We start from the raw sequence: 20,031 nt of genomic DNA on the forward strand, positions 1-20,031 counted from the left end.
CGGCCAGCCAGCGCCGCCTCCGTGGAGGGAACGTCGGAGAACGTCACATGCCAGCCGCGCTGTCATTGGCTGTGGCCAGACGACGGTGCGGTTGCCGGTCGCGTCGAACGATGAAAATCTGCCCGGTTTGCCGCACGCCGGACGTCCGATCCGGCGCTTCGGCACGGCAAAACACCTCGATTCCGGCTCGTCGGACGCCGGATCGGACACCGAATCGGACCGTGTGTCTCCCGCTTTAGAGTGCGACGTTTGGAAAACAGTGAAGAGGGATATCAAGCGGTACAATGACCAATCTAAGCGTGGGTGTTTATTTTTTCACACTGCTAGCGCTTCATAAGAGGCGAAGAGAAACACGAATGTGACGAATGTCTCAGACGTTCGTGTATATATCCTGAGTATAGCATCATTATACAGTGCAGACGTCATCACGCGACTGCACTTCCACGATAAGGTCGTGGATACAAAAATGCGCGCAGGCTTTGTCTGAGGCGGCCTCAAGGTGCACCTCTACTGGCAACTGGAATACAGGAGCGTGGCAGAACCCTCACGACCTGCTCTGTTTTCTTGAATGAGCCATCTCGCGAGAACACGGCGCGTTGCCATTCAATCCGTGTTCACGGCGAGACGAGCAAAGATTGTGCGGAGAGTTTGTGCCACATAGTTGGCCTGCGCAGCCTGTCTGAGGCCTTGAATCCAGTGACTTCACCACGTTTATCACCCCCCCCCCCCCCGTCCCATCCCATCCCGTCTTTTTTTTTCTCTTTCACTGTTGCTCTACTGCTACTGCTGTTACTGTTAGTGTAAAGCATTGCATAGCTTTGTACTACCTTTGTACTGGACGCTGCCATCGCTATGAGTGCTCGGCACCCAGGGTGTGACGACCGTAAGGACACCAGCCACACGATGATCTGATGGTGCGTATCCTGCCGGAAGTATATCCTAGGTCCCCAGGAATGAGTATGCGCGAAGCTCACTTTCATGTCAACCAGAGCACATGTCGCTGAGAAGTGCGATATATTTGAGAAACGTACAAAGCACAAACCGAGCTATCAGTCTGGTGCCAGAATTCGTGTGGCTATGGCGCGGTCTTATGTAGGCAATGTCGTCCTTCGCGCTGTAAAAGTGCGAAGTACTTGGAGCAAAAAAAAAGAAAAAAGGTGGGGGGGGAGTCGTCGTGATGCAATACGTTGACTCGTTCTTATAATGAGACGGCTGACCTATCCCACATAGCGTATGTTTATTTTTTATACATTTACTTCATATTATTCTTTCTTTTTCGTTACGCGTTGTTGATGTGGTAAAATATTCACGGTCGTTCGCTCAAGCAAATCGTAATATTAAATGAAATTAGGTATCTGGTCTTACGTGCCGTAACCACCATCTTATAACGAGGCACACCGCAGTGCCAGACTTCGGATTAATTTTGACCACCTCGCGTTCCTCTACGTATACTTAAGTCAAAGCACACGAGCTTGTTTGCATTTCGCTTCCATCTAAATGCGACAGCCGTAGCCGGGAGTCTATCCCGCGACCTCGTACTTAGCAGCGTATCACCATAGCCACTAAGCCACCGCGGCGGGTACGCAAATCTTTCCGCCTTAAAACCGAAATTACGGGAAAGAGGACGATAACGAGGGAAATTCGTGACAAACTCCTAGTACCAAATATACCCAAGAACATGCATCCAGATTACAACGACAGCAGACGCACGAGTAGAGCAGAGAGAATGATCCAAAGCTGTGGGTCACACGACAGAGCAGCCTTCGTAGACGTGGCTGAATACGCACGCAGAAATAGCTACGTGGCAGTAGTCGTATATCACACCCAAAAGCCCCTTACAGGCGTGTCAATTAATACCAAACATTTCGAGACAGCAGAGGAGGTAGCCATAGCACTAGCATTGGTCTCCACGAATGCTCAATACATCATTAGCGATTCTCAGGCGGCTATTAGAAATTGTGCTAACGGTAGGATCTCTTCTGAGGCGTGGCACATCATCAGAATCAACGAAGCGAAATTCTCCAACGCAGAGAAGAACGGAAGTCGTAGGCTCTAGTTCCCAGCGCATACGACTCCAGACATTCCCGCAATCAACCCCAACGAGGTAGCACACCGCGAAGCTCGAAGTCTTACTCGCCATGCTGAGAAAAAAGTCACGTACATCGGTCAGGAAAACGCGGAGGAGGAGATCTGGAAAGAAAAAAACAGATTAACAAGATTTAGTTATATTACCAAATTCTATGCGATTATTACCACCGCCTCACACTAAACTGAACAGAGCTGAGTCCGTTTCTCGGAGGTGAATACAGACAGAAACCTATATTAGCGCCGTGCAATTGAAGAATTTCTACCCCGAGATATGCGAGAGCGATATATACAAGCTACGCAAGCCTGCCGGAGGCGCCTTTAAAGACATGTTGTGGGGATGTAAAACATGTGAAGGTTAAATGGCAGTCTCCCTGGAAAATCTACGGGCGCGGTGGTCGGCCGCGCTGCTCGGCCTAGAACTCCAAGACCGACTTTGGGCTGTCGAACGAGCCATGGAGGCCGTACGGGAGCAACAACTACCAGGGGCCATCTAGTCGTCCGTGGGCAAGGGCCTCCCAATCGCCGGATTCCAAATAAACTTAGCTCACGCACTCACTCAAGACCGAACTTACAGGAGCGGGCTTCTCCGCATCATAGGTCTTGTTGCAGAGAAGGCAGCTCGACAGGAGAGCGCTAACTACATATGTACAGACGCACCTAAAGACGTACCGACGTCCGCGTGAACTACATATTTACTTTATTTATGTGATTCCTCAACTGGCTGTTTCCGCTGTTGCATCGGTTACTTTCACGGTTGCACGCACACACAGTATAATATTTCCACCCGTAAATCAAAAGGAATTACAGAATCAGGCTTCTCCGCATTGCGGCTCTTGATGCGGAGAAGACAGCTCTGAAGGAGCGACTACTACTCGCTGCTACATATGTGCAGACACATCTAAAAAAAAAAAAACATTGTAACGCACTTAAGACTCGCTTCAGTCGTGATCATATCCGAACTGCGCGACTCGTCGACGCAGCCACAAGCTCTTGGAGATGAGCAGCGGCATCGACTCGCCGGGCGAGGTCCGCTGGGAGCTGCTGGCGTCGGTCGGTCTCTGTCTGTGCCTGACGTACGTGTCGCTGCGCAAGGACACCTTCTTCAGCGGCCGCATCAAGTACGTGCTGTCGCTGGCGCCCATGCTGGTGCTGTTCGCCTTCCTGCTTCGCGTCGTGACGCTGGAGGGCGCCACTGAGGGCATCATGTACATGTTCGAGCCAAACATCAAGGCCATCAAGAGCGCTCGGGTGAGTGCTTGAAGACACGCGCGTGACCTAAGTTTCAGTACGGGTTTCGTCCGCACCTGGCCCAGTCAAAGCAACGTAACTTGAACTTATCAAGCTTATAGGAGGGGGGAAAAGTACACGATGTGACGCGTAGGTAGACTTATCAAAAATTATCATCTGGGCCTTCGTGTCAGAACACAGCTGCAATTAGCCACCAAATGCCAGTCTCATGTTCCCTTTAACAATGGCCCGGAAAGCCCACACTGTACATAAATAGCATAGTGTACACTTGTGTGATATACACTATACGGAATGTCTAAGCACATTGTACAGTTGTACTGTACGCTGATATTTGCGATTTGGTAGGCGCGTTTGTAAATGCAGGAGTGTGTCAAAACTGAATGGGACCGCGTTTGTCGACTTTTCGAACACCGACAAACTACATACTCGATGACAATCTGAGAAAATAGTACAAGTCCCGCACCACCCTTTCCCTAAAGAAAGAAAGAAAGAAAAAAAGAAAGACATAAAGAAAGAGAAAAAGAAAGAAACGCACTACATCTGCCCTCTGTGCCTGCCCACTTCAAAACATCGTTTCAAAGAGACGCCATTGCTCAAAGTAGTTCGTCACAATGCGCACACTGAAATTCATGATGCTCTCTGACTTCGGAGGAGCGGTGTCTCTGCTACACGCGGCAAAGGCGTTGTTGATATTTTTAACGCGACAGCGTTAAGGGCCCCGTGTCTTAGAAAATCCGGTGTCGGCGTAGGCGTCGGCGCCGGTGTCCGCGGCCGAGAAAATAATTTAGGTGAGTTTAGAGGAAGCGAAAGCTGATTTCAATAGTTCCTCGCGATCAACGCGAATGAGAACGTAGCCATCAAGAGTATTCAAGCTGATACGAGAGCCATGGGTACTGCTCATGTTGGACAACGCTATTTATTAGCGAGCTTAGGCACTAGATATCTGTGCTCGCGCTGCGCTTCGACGCGTACGATCTGTCCTGCACCATCTGCGCATGCGTGAGGCGCGTGGGCGCGAGCTTTCGCGCGCCTGCACGCGTACGTGTGGTTTGGTCTTTACGGTTACATAAGCTGCAGTTGCCCGGAAGCGTGAGATGCTGTCAGGGGTATTTGAATGCTATCGCGTTCCACTCTTAAAGGCTAAGCTTAAGCGCTCTCCAATTTTTTTACAGCGGAGCTGTTATGCGCTAGGTTCGGGCTGTTTGTGTGCGTAGGCAAAAAAGATGGCGGCCACACCAGAGCAAAAGGAGCTAAACCATAAAGCAAAAAGCGTATCGCCGGGTACGCCTGAGCTGCGTTTAATCACGAGAATTAAGTGTCAGAACGTATTGTGATAAAAAATAATATCGTGATTTAAAAAAATGTAAAACCGGAATAGACATCGTTCAGTGTGGACTGGGGTTTGAAGTCGCGGGCTCTATATGCAATCCACGTAACCTTATCTCAGTTCTCTTCCACCCGTGCAATGGGTAGGCCACGTGCGGTGAGGACTGCGGAAGAATAGCGCGCCTACGAAGAACACCGTCGTGAACAGAAGCGAGAAGGTGCGCGGCGACGGCGGGCGACACGTGACAGGGACTAATATAGAGCTGCAAACGCCAAGCGTTGCCAGCAACCAGAGGTGCAAACGCCAAGCGTTTGCACCTCTGGTTGGATCACTCCTACCGACTCCACTCCCATCGTAGTTGTGGGTGATTTCACCACTGACGTCTCTCGGCCAGACAGAAAGTAGTTCGTGGCGTTTCTCTTTGGAAGGGTTCGGCATTCAATGCTGCACAAACATTAGTGCGCCAACGTCTCGTCATCGGTCGTGTGTAGACCTCACACTGGCAAAGAACCTTGCCAGTGTCGCCCCAGAGCCACTGCCCGTATATCATAGCGATCAAAAAGCGAGAGTCACCTTGGTGACCAAATAATAAGTACAAAAAGCGAACAAAAGGAGGTTAAGCATAAAAGAAGCATTGAGTATGCAATTTAATAAAACAAAAAGAAAATGTGAGAAAACGAAATTCATTGTGGTACGTGCCTTTTATTTTCAATCAACGTATTTATTATCAGCATATTTGTCACCATATATACAGCGCGGCTGGTCATCTACCTTCACAGAGGGGAATGACTGAATTTTTTCCCCTTGACGCTGGCGTCAATCAAGTCCTGTAGAGCTGATCCCCCCTCCCCCTTTTTTCTTTATGTGGGTGTGTCTCTGTGTGTGTGTGTGGAGCTTTTTGTGTTAATTTTTTTTTAGTATTCTCCATTTTCTGTATTTCTTTCGTTTGTGTTGTTTCGTTTTTTTTCGTCATTCGCCTTATCTGGAATGGCCCGTGAAGTCATTCTATCTCTTCCTGTGTGTGTGTGTGTGTGTGTGTGTGTGTGTGTGTGTGTGTGTGTGCGCGCGCGCGCGCGCGCGCGTATGTGTGTGTGTGTGTGTGTGTGTGTGTGTGTGTGTGTGTGTGTGTGTGTGTGTGTGTGTGTGTGTGTGTGTGTGTGTGTGTTTCACGAATTCGTCGTTTTTGCGCCTTGTAAACTACTTCAGCACGCAAAAGAGCGCTATAGACTAATTTGGTTCAGTTCAAATCAAATCAGCTTTATTTTCCCATAAGGAAATGGAAGGTGAAACAGCCCGTGAAACAACTAGATAATCTTTCTCCGTTTCTCTGTCAGAATGTCATTGTTTGCTGACAAAGTATCGCTTGGCCACCTCGCAAACCAGGCAGAGATGTGAACACATAATTCAACTACGCAAATTCACTATTAACTTTCTTTTCTTTTTTTTTTTTTGCCATCTGCGCAGCTATGGATATTCGCCCTGGCACAAACCATTCACTCACTGGGTCTTACGCTTGGCTCCAACTACGTCGTCAGTTCAAAGAACAAGCGCCAGATCAGTCTCATGAGGTAAGAACCACCCACTCTCTGCATCTCTCTTTCAAGTAAATGGACAGTGAGCGGTATCTTGTTTTTTTCTTTCTAACATCTTTGAAATGTGGTTTTTGCGCTTACCGCTCCTTTCTATTCGCTGAAATTTCGCCGATTGAATGTATTGTTTGGTTCGCACCGCTCGATAAAACATTTGTCATCATTGTTTGCATGGCTCGGCCATAAAGAGAGGAGACATTTTGTATGCGCAACTCTCCAATGGAGAAGCGAGCTGCTGCGGCCAGGCTGACTGGTTCCGCACGTTCCCATGGCAACTAAACGTCTGGCCAAACCAGGCGAACAAAATTATGCCACTCGTTTTGTCTAACGATTCGGAATAAGTCAATATCTTCTTCTTTGGTTACTTCATTTACGCCAAGTTAGACTGTAAAAATTGGTGGAGATTAATCTAAAGGCGCAATAACAGTGCAGTAACAGGGAGGTAACATATCTTTAACTTGTGTGTTCTTTTGGCAGCTTTTCTCTCTTTATATATATTTTTTGCTATTTCTTTTTTTTTTTCGAGGTGATTAATATTTTGGCCGTATAAGTGGCCGCATTGACTTTCCAGCTAACTCGTGGATAAGCAGGTTAGCTCTTCACCTAGATAGCGGTGCATACGTTTTCCGAAGTACTTTTATTTTTAAAAACTTCGACAACCAGTCATGTCGTAAGAAACTGGGTTTGTGCCTAACCAATGTGCTTAACGATAATCACGCTCATTTAGCCAATCTTAAGAATCTATCATGGGCAGGTTGACAGAGATAAAGAAGTAAGATTTCGAATAGAGAGTTTTCGACTCTCGAGATGCGGATTGCAAATACTAAAGAACGTGCGATAATTCTAATTGAGTTAACTGAGTGCCAGAGATTCCGTTTAATTAACGCCGCGTTGATTTCGGAACTTTTTTTTTTCCTTTACACGTGTGGTGCAAGTGTTTGTGAAATGCAGCTGTTTGACGCAAATAAACAGATGTATTTCAATAGCGACAAACTAGTAGTGGTGTTCCCGTAGTGAAATTATCGAATCAAATAAGAATATTCGAAAACCATGTGCTTTGGGCACCGAATCAAGTGTTTTCCTGACTCTCAAGAAGAATGTATGGCCTGTGTATAGCCTGTGTATACCACAAGCTTGCGCCGGCCTTTATCTGTGACTGCGAGATTCCATAATCGTAAAAAAGCCACCGTAAATGGTCATAATCGAATATTCGTAGAGAACGAATACTAACTACGCGGATAAAATGCTTCTTCTCTAACAGAGTTGAAAGTGTTTGATTCGCATTCGATTTAGTTTTTTATTTTTCGATGTTCACGCACCTTCTAATCTTCCGAATAACAAATAGAATATTGTCCTGTTTGCTTCGCTTCACGAATCGAGTGGTCACATTAGCAAAAGCGAGTACCTTTATGACTACTTCGCATTGTCAACTGTGCAATTGTCGGCTGCACACGAGCGAACATAAAACTGAAGCACGGATGCGATAAATTCAGCCCCGCCATAAACGGACATCAAAAAACCAAGAGTTACGTAGTAGAGCACGACGCGCCGCTTAGGGAGCCGTACTTTTGCGGCTCAACCGCGACCATTGGCGCTCAAGTTTCGCACAATCGTGGCATTCTGTCAGTGGCTATTGTTCCCTATACTACTTTTGATGCTGCACCCGAGCGTTGTGTGTGGATGAAATCGGAATGCACTTGGTTACAACATTATTCGATATAATGGTCGCACCATCTGCTACGAACATTCGAACCAGAGGAATGGTGAATTCTTTTTTTTTTTCTCTGTCTCTCTCTACCATGAACTGGTTCCACTCAATGTGCATTTACTATTCGTAGTCTCGAAGCTATACACACAGATGCTAATTGGCTCACAAAATGTCGTTGTAAAGCTACCTTCTGATAATGCATGACCCCGTAGGCTTTGAAGAGTACTAATCGTGTCAACTGCTTATTTATTTCTAATGCGCCACCTGGGCTTTCGATGTGATGTGTTTCATAATGTGCACTGCAACTACGGAAATTTGCTAAATTTGCTAATACTGCCACTATACTATAGGGTGCGAGCACTGTCTTGTATTAATGGTGAAAAAGGATGTTCGGCGTTCGAAAATCGTTCGATTCGACGCTGACAGCATTCGATTCGCACTCGATTAGGCCTTAAATGTTCGCGCGGCCCGAGTGGCGTTGCTTGCGGTGTGCCGAGCGTTTATTCCCAGTGGGTGCGAGCGGAGCTGCGTTGACGTGGCCTGCGTCTGCTTGCACACTGACACAGAGACACGGTGATTTCTGTGTTTGTGAACACGTTGACAGTCCTGGTGGTGGGATGCGTCGTCTTCGGCACCATCGGCCACATCTGCGCCCGCTGGCGCCAGAGGATTGACAGCGCCTTTCTGCACAAAGGTGGGTGTCTGCTCACGTCTCTGCTCACGCCCGCACGGCGCTTCATTACTGCTCGCGTGAAATGAAAACACGTATAGAGCTGCGCTCAAATTTCGCATGAGGGAGTATCCTAATCGTTGGCGAATTTCTTTTTCTTGGCATGCCCATCCAGTGACGCCAAAAGTGAGGATAACTCTGAGGGCGCCACTTTCCCAGTAGTTGGCCGCTATTTATGGGCGCAGTTACGATCGCACGTGAACTTCATTTCACCGTATGTACGTATATGTCGTGCGGAAGCGTGGAGGAAGGAAAAAGGTTACGAAGAAACACGAAGTCAGACAGCTAGCCTCGGCTAGGCTGAACTAGAAATAGACCACTCTATACCTCGGCAAGCCAACATCCTCTGACGCTGCCCTTCATTTTCTACGAGGCGCGCCTGCGCTTTGACTCTTAGTAAATATAGGGCCTCCTCGGTTGCCGGATCTTTCAGTGCATCGTTTGGTTCGTAATAATTAGGGACGACCTAGTCACGATCGACTCTCGCCATCTGCTCTATACTCTCCTCCCATGGCTCTCCCCCATACTATTCGCGCGCTCATCGGCTAGACGTCACCGTTTGCCTATCACGTGATGAGGGTCTCTTTCCCATGAGTCTTCCATTCATATTCTTTATGACTATACTTCGAGGTTGTCACGTCACGCTCCTTCCTAGTCCTTTCCATTATTCCATGCGCGGAAGCAAAGCAGCGGCGACAACCTATGGCAGAAGTTGTACATTCTGTATAGTAACATGCACACATTGTCCCGTCGGCTCCCACGCATTTCGGAGCGAATGGGCAGTCGTTGTAAGCAAGTATAGTCTAGGACAGAGAGAAATGCGAGAATAGATGACGCCACCGCCGTTGCGGGCTGCCGGCACATGCGCAGTTCGCGGAAACCGTTGTTCGGGAGCGGGTCGGAGCAGCGCCCTAAACGCGCTCCAGGCAACACCAGCAGCGCCCCTGCACGTGCACGTGCTGTCCGTATGTGTCGTTTAGCGTTGCGTTCGGCTGCTTTTCGTTCACGTGCGTACTCGCATTTTGCATTGCACGATGGAGCGTATACGTTACGTGCGCAAATTCTCTTCCCTGCTTGACTGTTATAGCCCAAGTCTCGCGGAATAAACGTGCACGTGGCAAAACTGACTGCTTAAACAGACCGCACTTCACGTGCTTGTGGTGTATAATACAGCGCTGCCACTGAGGCATAGTGACGATCATTGAGCAATGCACGCCTGGAACCGTATGCAGACCCTGGCATCGTGTTCGTGGTGTACTCGGAGGTGATCCGCAACATGCCGGTGCCTACATTCTGGGCGGTCTTCTTCTTTTTCTTCTTCATCTGCGTCGCCATGGACTCGCAGGTGAGACTTCAGTTAGGAAGAGGAGGAAGAGGCCGGCAGGAAAAAAATGAAAACAATATCCGTGTACGCAAATGTGTTACCTTTGTCCTTTTTTTTAATAATTATTTCGAAGAAAGTCGACAACGAGCACAAAACGCATAAAACTGTTCCTCATTCTTTGAAAGAATAAGGTGAAGCAACTGCTACTCGTAAATAGGCGCACCAGGATTTTTCTTTCTTCCTTTCTTTTTTTTTGAAGCATGCGACTAGCTCTACATTACTGAAATTTTTCGAGCAAATGCATCAGCTGCAGCTGGGAGCTTTCCAGGAGTAGATCCTTCGGTTCAATTTGTTCACGCTTTAGGCGGGAAAGCCCGGAAGCACGCTTTATTTTTTTTTTTATTGCGATAAGGCTTGCCCTTAAGGCATAATTCTTGGACTGTATATGTGTATTATATGTGTGCTGTGAGGCCTGTGTTGTGTATGAATTGGAGCATTGTTTTGTGAAATCTGTTGTCATGTATCCAGCGGTCATAGCTGGTTGTCACACTGTAGCGGAGGCCGGCTTCCAGTAGGAGACGCGAGCGTTCCGATTGTAAACCCGTGCATGTCCATATTAGGTGGTATGCATCTGATTCCACCACAGGAACGGAGCAGTATGGACACGTAGCACCCAGTGGTAAGGAAGCTTTAGAGTCAGGCCAAATTAAAGCGCTTGCTTTCGAAGCGCGCACTCAAATGCAGCGTCGTTTGCGCCCGCTCACCTCTAATGCGATGTGGAACTTTTACGCCGAGCTCGCAAATGTATGCACCCACAAACACACTTAGGGCACCGATGGCCAAATTGCGCCGCAATCCATCACCACGAACTACTCCCAGCGGGAGAAGCAGGAGGAACGTTTCTTTCCCAGTTTTTTTTTATTCATTCCTTTTTGTGTGTGTGTGTGTGGCTACATGACGACGACATACTATGTATACATAAATTACTCAAGTATACTGCAAAGGCGCCTTTATTCTGTTGAGAGGACGGCGTCTTTCTACCAGGCCAAGTAAGACAAACTCGTCAGACCAATTTGTTACGAGATTGGTCATCGAGGCATTGTGCATTTAAAAAAAAAACCCGATAATTATATTAGTAAAGCTTCTGCCGGTATCAAAATGAAACAATATGAGTGTTTTAGTCAAGACGATGAGTGGAGAGCATTCGCGATAATAACGTCATTTGTTATGGACCTTGCCTATAGCGTAGCCTTGTGTTAGGTAAATTTCGCATTAAGTCTATAGCGTTTTGTGGCGTTTGTGTACCCTGTATGTCCCGTTTACGTCTGCGCAGATAACGTCAATCGAGAATTTGACAACCGCCTAACTCGTCTAAAAGCATTACTCAGTGCCGCAAGTTCTATATCGTACATTTTTCTTTTTCAGTCCGCTCGAGCTTCCCCGAGAATAAACGCGAAGATAGCAAATTAGGAAAACAAGCACCAGAATGGCTCTGCTGGGGAATCCATGGCGTCTTCCCCTATCCGCGATCGTAAAAAAAAGTTCCAGAGACGTTTCACTTCGTGAACGCGGGTGAGGCGCAAGGGTATGGACGCTATAGCGCACACGACGCTATCCGCCCTCGGTGCGCCTATAGACGCCTACAACTCGCGCATCGCAGATCGTATTCAAGACATGGCTCGCGCCACCACGCTATACGCAGTAGAACGTCTCGTAAACATTTGCTCACTATTTAAATGACCTAGCATGCTGCCGACCCGCACAGGCAAACATGGAACACTTCACACTCTATGACACCGGACACTCGCTGTCAAAACACTGGCGTGAGGAATCGCGGCAGCAGCAGCGAGCGAAGTGACCTTCGTGCTGTCTATCTCTTCAACTCAAAACTCGGCGGTGCGAACACAGCGCACGCAAAGCTACGAGCCGCCGGCCCACCTAGACTGTGCCCCCAAAACAGATCGCTTTCGAGATAAAGCCCGCACGGCCGCGCGCGGCTGAAGTACAACGCCTCTCCCTCCCTTCCCCCAGTGCCATGGTGTCGTATACTCTCGACGGAATACGACGTGCTTCCTGCCCTTGCGCACGCCAGATTGAGCCGCCATCGTCGGCTCACCGTCCCATTCTTTCACTCGCACACGCAGCGTACGACGCGCGAGGACGATGTCACCACGAGAAGAACGCACTACGTATGCGACTCCAAGAAAACCAGTAGCTCCACTTCGCTCAACGTTACCTACACATTTCTCTACGTGGCGGTACTTTGCCGCGCGAGCACGCTCCTTCGTATACTTTGCCCGGCGCACGTTTTAGAGCGCAGCTCTTTGGCGTCCGTTCCTGGGTTTCGCGTCGTCGTCGGCGTTGTCGTCGGCCTCGTAACCAGCTCCGCCCCCCTTTCATCCCCACAGCGCTAGCAGCGACCGACTGATACCGCTGGATGCCGCTGACGCCGCTAGAGAGTCAAGATAACGTGACTGCATAGAACACCGTCGCCGCCATGCAGAAAGAGGAGGAAAGGCCCCCCCCCCTGTTCTTGTGTGGCGGATAGGGTGCTCTTCAGTTGCCGACGCGCCGGTTATTTCACGTAGGCCCCGGCACGTCGACGAATACGTGACCACCTTCCCACGGCTAGACCTGGTTCTTAGCGCTGCGGAAGCGAGGGTATCATATTGTTTGTGTCGGCATCGGCGGCGTTGTCCCTGAAACCAACTCCGCAGCTGGGGTTGACTCACTATCGGCGTCAGCGGCATCAGCCAGTCGCTGCTATCTCTTCCCTCCTCCCTTTATCGTGTTGTCCGCTTGCTGCGCGCGCTTCTGCCCCCATCGTTTGCCGCTGGGTGTACACGCCGCCCCCCCTCCCCCCTCTTCCTGCGAGTCTCCGGTTGTCAAAGCGCCGGCTCGAACTTAATTCCTTTCTTCGCTCCTCCTCCAATGCAACCCCTGTGCGGTGGCAATCAGAGAGCCAGATCGGTGGCGGCGGATCTGTATATGTGCACCGCCCGAGCCGAAATTGCCGCTGCCGTTCGCCCTGTGCGGTGGCAATCAGAGAGCCAGATCGGTGGCGGCTTGACATAAAGACAAACAGCAATTTCCTAACACTTATGCGGGAGAACATCCCGTTCCTCTCGCTCGTAACGCGTCCCACGGCTGTGACAACCTCGCGAGGCACTTGTATAGATCTCGTCTTTGAGAATCAAGCATTGGTGTACCAAGTCGAACATATATCAGTCTATTTCTCCGACCACAAAGCTTCCTTCATGACTGTCAAGAACTGTTAGTGGAGTCTTTGTTAAAGGAATACGTGTGAAAAATAAAAAAAAATTCTGTGATAGCGCATACATGTGTTGCTCGATTTCTTTGCCTCAATCTATCGAAAAGGTGAAACAGCTTATTTGCTGCGCTCAAATTTCGCATTAGGAAGTAACGTAATCGTCGGTAATTTTTTTCTTCCATGCGCCTTCCTCGTTTGCTTGCTTCGCAGTCTCACGCATCTCCCGCCGATCTGAAGAGCTGGCCGGTTACGCTTGCGCGTAAAAAAAAAAAGTACAAGCAACTTTATGGTGTGGCAATATAATCAGCACATACCGCATGTCATATAGCATAGCGTGACATACAGCGTTAAAATGTTGAATGTGCCTCCCGTCATCCCCATCGTCAGGGTTATCCTCCGCTCCCCGCCTCAGCAAAAGCTGTACGATGTTCTCAAGACCGAACTCATACGCCGGACATCCGAGTCGGAACGGCGTATAGACTGCAGCTGCTGCTCACCGCAGAGGAGCTTGGTGACAGACACCCCCAAGGAGCTTCTGCGTCGCATGCAGCACCTCATCGGAGACCGCTCAGCTGCACTGGACGCCTCCATTCTGCGTGAGCTGTTCCTGAAGCGACTACCTCAGCAGCTACGGACGATCTTGGGCGCATCGTCATCCGAATCCCTTGACTCTCTCGCACAGATGGCTGCTAAGATCATGGCCGGATATCGGTAACCCGTATACTCGGCGCCATCGAGAGACCCCGTGCTCAATCACTCGACGCACCGGTCCGTGATGACCGCTTAGACCATCTCCTTGCCGCCTACGAGATACTCAATCGCAAGGTCGACCAGCTGACCACTGTTGCGACGCCGTTTCTCGAACCTCGACCGACGTTACTATTGGGTAGCGTGGCGTGGTCGGCGGGCTGCAGGCGTCCGGTAGACCATGGCGACCAGGCACGGACGAGACGATTTCTAGTGCGAAACTTGCACTGTTTCTTCAAAGGTTGGTGAAGGATAAGAAGAAGAGAATTGGTAATTCTGCGTCGTCAGAAAATAGGACCTACACGTGACGCATCAACCACTGCGAATGCCACCGTTACGCCTGGATCCCGTCCTGCACCACAGGTCAACCAAGCTGTTTGGACAGCAGTTTTAGATCAACTTGCTCAACTAACGTTGCTCATTCAGAATTGCCTGCATCATGGCTAATTCTCTGCAGCAGCTGTCACAGGATGGAATTCTACAGTGGAATTGTCGGGGCCTAAACTCCAAGTTAGGAGAAATTAAAACCAAGCTTCAATACAATAAGCTACATGTATGGGCACTGCTTATTCAAGAGCATAATAAGCTATGCTCCCTGTCCAATTTTAATGGGTATCATAACCCGTCTATTAGAGACAGACGTGCTACTACGATGGCTTCAGCTCCGGGAAAAGCTGCAGTTTATATATCATCGCATATTGCTCACACAGTGATTGATCTGGAGCCATGGTGTAGTGGTAATCAAGAAGTTGTCGGGGTCCTGACAAGACCAGTGAAGACTCCTGTCATTCTAGTGTCATTCTATACGCCAGACCGCAGCGCACACGTTTGAACTTGGGGTGGATAGCCCATCTCCGGTCTACGTACCTGGGAATTCCTATTCTCGTGGATGGAGACTTCAATGCCCCACATACAGAATGGGGATACAAGTACAACTGAGTTACTAAGCAAGGCAATATCATCAGCGAATCGCAAGTTACTAAGGTATTCTCCATTAACTTTTATCCTCAATTCTTCCCAATCCAGATCTCTGAATACCTCCTGTAAACACGCTGTGAATATCATTGGAGAGATCGTATCTCCCTCCTGCCTGACGCCTTTCTTTATTGGGATTTTGTTGCTTTCTTTATGGAGGACTACGGTGGCTGTGGAGCCGCTATAGATATTTTTCAGTATTTTTACATACCAGGAGGATAATATATACAAAAGGCGAAGCATTGTGTACACGTCACGTTGTCAAAGTAGTGTCCGTGTTCTCGTTATTGCTAATCTACTGTCCCTGAAGCCAATCGTTACGGCAGGGCCGCGAGATACCACTTTGTATAACCTACATGGTTTCTCAAGGTATCTACGTAGGTTATATTGGAATGTTCTTTTAGATCTTTTAAATTTATTTTAAAAAATTATATGGCCTAATGGAATTGTATACGCAGCAGAAACCTTTTATCAAAATTACGCTTGAAAGAGAATATGAATTGTCTATCGCTAATACAAAATACAATAAAGGTCAGCCAGCCGCTACCGGCAACCACCGTCGAATCATTACGCATTCATTTGTGCGTTAGGTCGTATAAAGCGCTTATTTGTTTCTCTACGCGTAAGCGTAAATGGCCCACCTGTGAAATCGACGATATTTTATGTTTGAAGCCGCAAGCGAGCGCCGGAGGAGGAAGGCGCCTGGAGTTGGGAGAAGCGAATCGCCGCGCCCGCGCCCTTTCCGATTGTGCTTCGACGCCGCGGTGCTCGCTCTGCATGTTCGCGGTGTCGCTTCTATGCATGTGTAGCAATATGCGCTTTCCCTGTAGCATACCAGGCCTTGAACCGTGGAGATCAATGTAGCGACCGCGTTCGCGCCCTTTCCGTTTGTGCTTCGACGCCGACTTGAAAAAGTGGGCAAATCAATAAAAAGCTACAGTGACGTTTCACTTCGTGAACGCGGGTTACGCGAAAGCGTACGGACGCCGCTAACATGCACATCAAGCACCGCGGCGTCGAAGCACCAACGGAAATGGCGCGGACGCGGTTATGACGCGGTCGTGGATGCTACGTTGATGTCGACGGTGCGACGCTTGGTGTGCCACAGGGGAAGCGCAAGTGCAAGCACAACATGCAGAGGCAACGCGCACATGCAGAGCAAGAGAAAGAGAGTGTCTGTGATTGTGAAGAGGAATAGCGCCTCTTCCTCTCCTGGTCCTCGTTTGTTCGGGAGAGCGCGAGACAAGAGAGTTTCGCAAAATGGCGGCGTCAAAGGCGACCAGCCGAAGGCTGTACTTTTCAACGGCCTGGAATTCGGATTTCCTGCGTGAAGTGAACGCGCAGAAGCCATTCCCGGATCCTGCATGCTGGGAATGCATAGCCAAATATAGAAAGTGTTCCGTGTGCGCTGTTTGCGTGAAAGACTCGACCTCCTGTTGGAGCTGTTTCTCGCAAATGACCGTGCCAGCCTCAGAAAGCGAGTACTCGGTTCTTATTTTTCTTTATATGATTCGTGTATTCCATCCGTATTAAATGTAGTCTTTTAAATGCCTCAACATAGTTCGACGTAGCGTGAACGCGCGCACACGTTACATCACGTTGGCCATATCAACAGCGTATTTAGTTCGACCGATGGTTCGACGCACTGGCGGACGCTGCCAACGCGCTCCGACGCGCCTGGCGTCTAACAACGCTCGCCCGCTTACGTACATACGTAGGCATTTCCCAGTACTAAAAGCCCTGACGTGACACGCGCTCCTGCGTTCCGCAAAGCGCTTGCGTGCTGCGTATACGTATCGTTATTGCGCAGTACTAAAACTGTCTAATAAGGGTGACACCGGGCTCCGTTGCGGAGGTCCGGCACTGCGGCACCGAACTGTAGCCTACCATGCTGCACGCCTCCAAAGGCAGCCACTACCTATTATACCCACTTTCATATGTTGTCAAGCAGACACTTAAGGCGGTAAAGCCTCACCACTTAATCAGAACCTCAGCGCAGGTAGGACATTAAACTTTCGTTTTCAGCTCGCTTCGGCGCCTCCGAAGCAGCCGACGCGGCCGCTGTGTCCACGTGATCCCTTATTGCACGTGATGCCGACGGTGGCGCCAGCTATTCCAGTGGTGGAGCTCGCCCTCAACACTCTTCTCCGCTTTCCTCCTCATGCGCTTTCATCCCTGCTGCGCTCCGCGTTCGATCAATGCGTTGGCGGGCTAGTTGGTGCGAATCCATAGATACTCTGTTTAGCGCAAAACAACGGACACAAAAAAGACGACAGGACAAGCGAAGGATGAAAGAGCGTTCGCTCTTTCATCGCTGTGCTCGTTCGCTCGCTTACGCCACGGGACGCCGACGCTCAACGCAGGGACAAGCACGTCATGTCATGCTAAGTGTGTCGGTGCCCGTCAGATCACCGAAACTATAAGGAGCACTACATGACCTGTGTTGCGACTCGGTGTCTGAAGACGTGGAATGTACTTTGCTCGTGGAAGAGTAAGGGAACGTGGAGCTGGGCCCGATATCCGGGACGTTTTACACACAAGCTTGTATTACATATTTACAAGAAAATTCAAAGTAGTACTGAAAGAGTTCATGAAGAAGTTGTAGCAGCCGATCACTCCCGCCGTCCATCGCTCTTTTTATCCCCTGCATAATCATTGTTCAGTCGCCTCCCACAATCCGGCGTCAGGAGACCGATCAGGAGACCACCAATCCGGAGGTCTGTTGCCCTTTCCCCCCGAAGGGAGCTTTGTCGGAAATACACGCACATCACTAGGCACAAGCAGGGGATGGGGGATAGTATACTAACCCCGTCTCCGGCGTGGACGTGCCAATTTGGGCGGCTGACAGATGAAAGACCGTATCCTTGTTAAATGCCCAAACCTCTACTGATCGAGGTACTCCAGTGGTGAGAACTGAGAACTGCCTTGACGAGGCTGTCGGCCCGTTTCCCATAATCGCGTTATCCGGAGGTTGTCGAGGTGTAAACGACTGATCACAACACCGGTCTGCCCGAAGAAGGGACATATCACGCGGGCGCGCCAAGTGCTGACGGTTGTCCCGCTGCCAGGGGTAACACTGACCTGCGTTATTTACTTGTTTATTCTAACAACTATAACAAAATACTTCGCGCTTATATACCCGTTTGTTCTCGCTAAAATTTCGCAACAAGATGGCGTATTTTTTCTTTAGAATCGAATAGCTTTCTTTGGCTCTTTCCCTCGTTTTCATGGTCAGCGGCCGTAATTTCTCCGCTGTACCGCCGTGGGAAGGCAGAGAGAGTTGCAGTGGAGGCGGAGCCAGGGGACAGCAAGTAGGTTACCGAGGGAGAAAGAAAGGCGCCGGTGTTTCCAGACCTCGCTGGTTGGTCGGACAGGCGCTGACGTCACGCCAGAGGTTAATGAACCTTGTGAGTCGGCGAAGCAGCGACCCAGCGTGCTGCTGCGATGACTGTGGCAAAGAACGATCACAAGTTAAAAAAGCCAGCCAGGCTCGGAGACAATGCGGGAACCCACCATGACCGCCTAGGAACGAGAAGAAAACGCTGCGCAAATGATTTTTACAGATCATTCAGCGGATTCGCAAACGTATATTACGTTGAGAATCGGTCTCCGTGGTTCCTCCATAATTTTCTTTTTTAGTTCGTGTCCTTCAGTAACACACCTATCATGACTGTTTGCCTGCAGGTTCTCCATGACATTTAACTGCCCAACGGTGGCAAGACCGGCCCGTGTCTCAGTAAACAGCATCTCACTTTTGCAATGGCGAAGTGTATTACATACAAGAGTGGTTTGTCTTTGCTTTTCTTTTTTCGGAAGAACGAGGATGTTTAGAATGCAACTGTTGAACGATGAGGACACCCCACACTATAAACAAACTCAGTATTGTTGCGAAATGTGAGCGAATGCAAAGCAGCGGTAAGCAAGAAAAATATATTATTTCAGTGTTGTTAAAATAAAAGCGCACGCCACTTTCAGTTCTGGTGCTCCCCTTGCGTGGGAAAGTTACGATGTATCCGCTAGCAGGGTGTTATTCCTTTTCCACGCAAGCGAATATTTTAAAGCGAAGCTTTCTTTGGCTAGTCACACCCCCCCCCCCCTCCGCTTTATGTCGACGGCTCTCTGGCCAAGGAAGCTGCAGGGCCAATCCCAGAGACTGAGTAATAAAATCTGGGCCAATCCGACAGAGATCGCGTAATCGAAGGTAGCGAATGGTGGGCCAATCCTGATACCAGGGAACTATAAGCATGCTCACGATGGTTTTCAGTGTCGTTCGAAACGCGGGCCGATGCTGGAGGCAGTGCAACATCGCAGGCGCCGCACGCCTCGTGAGTCAATAACATTAAAGGGACACTAAATAGAAAAATAATGTGAGCACGTATTGCAAGATTACGCTTATGTAATACCATTAAAGCTGCTCTTACGATGACAGCACGCACACACGATTTTTTTTCATCGGTATAGATGAAGCCGACAACTGAACTTGTTCAAATTTCAAATAACTTTTGCCGAGCCAGAATTATAGCCCAAATGCAGGAAAGATTCTTTGAAACCAGTGACGCCACACTGACGTACCGGACTGAAGTTCAACTGAACTTTGACCTTCGCTTTCTCTTCTGATAATCGGCCTATAGCGCGATACTAACCCAAATAAAGTTTTGAAACTATGTATTTATCAGTCTAAACTGGGTGGCCACTTTGAAGCGAATTCGTAGCGACGCCTTCTCCGATGTCATTGCTTTTCGTGGTTCGTCAGTGGTCAGAGCGGCGCTCCGCCCTCGTTATCGACGGGATCAACCGACCCCTGAACGGTGAATGGTAGTGGCACAGAATCGAGAGGAAGGCATCGCTACATTATACCGGCGCTGATTTACTGTCTCTCATTAGTGTTCCGTTAAAACAACAAAGCTAGCCAATGAGTGTCCCCAGCAGCATATATATCTGAGCAGTTCTGCCACGGAAAACTGTCACTTGACTTTCACAATCATGTTCCCATGTTTTCTTCCCAATTTTCGCTGAGCGTCGAG

The 20,031-nt window shown here is 49.1% G+C and overlaps 1 protein-coding gene across 1 annotated transcript in view; it reads left to right on the top strand.

The window, feature by feature from the left end:
- Positions 1-20,031, top strand: part of LOC142575465 (sodium- and chloride-dependent GABA transporter 1-like) — a 106,856-nt gene that overhangs the window by 78,246 nt on the left and 8,579 nt on the right. Inside the window, exons 5-8 of the mRNA XM_075684848.1 lie at positions 3,069-3,336; positions 6,128-6,231; positions 8,527-8,654; positions 9,923-10,035. Coding sequence (XP_075540963.1) covers positions 3,069-3,336; positions 6,128-6,231; positions 8,527-8,654; positions 9,923-10,035 — 613 coding nt within the window. The remainder of the gene's footprint in view (positions 1-3,068; positions 3,337-6,127; positions 6,232-8,526; positions 8,655-9,922; positions 10,036-20,031) is intronic.

The sequence above is a fragment of the Dermacentor variabilis genome, chromosome 3 (assembly GCF_050947875.1).
Source record: "Dermacentor variabilis isolate Ectoservices chromosome 3, ASM5094787v1, whole genome shotgun sequence".
NCBI classification, from domain to species: Eukaryota; Metazoa; Arthropoda; class Arachnida; order Ixodida; family Ixodidae; genus Dermacentor; species Dermacentor variabilis.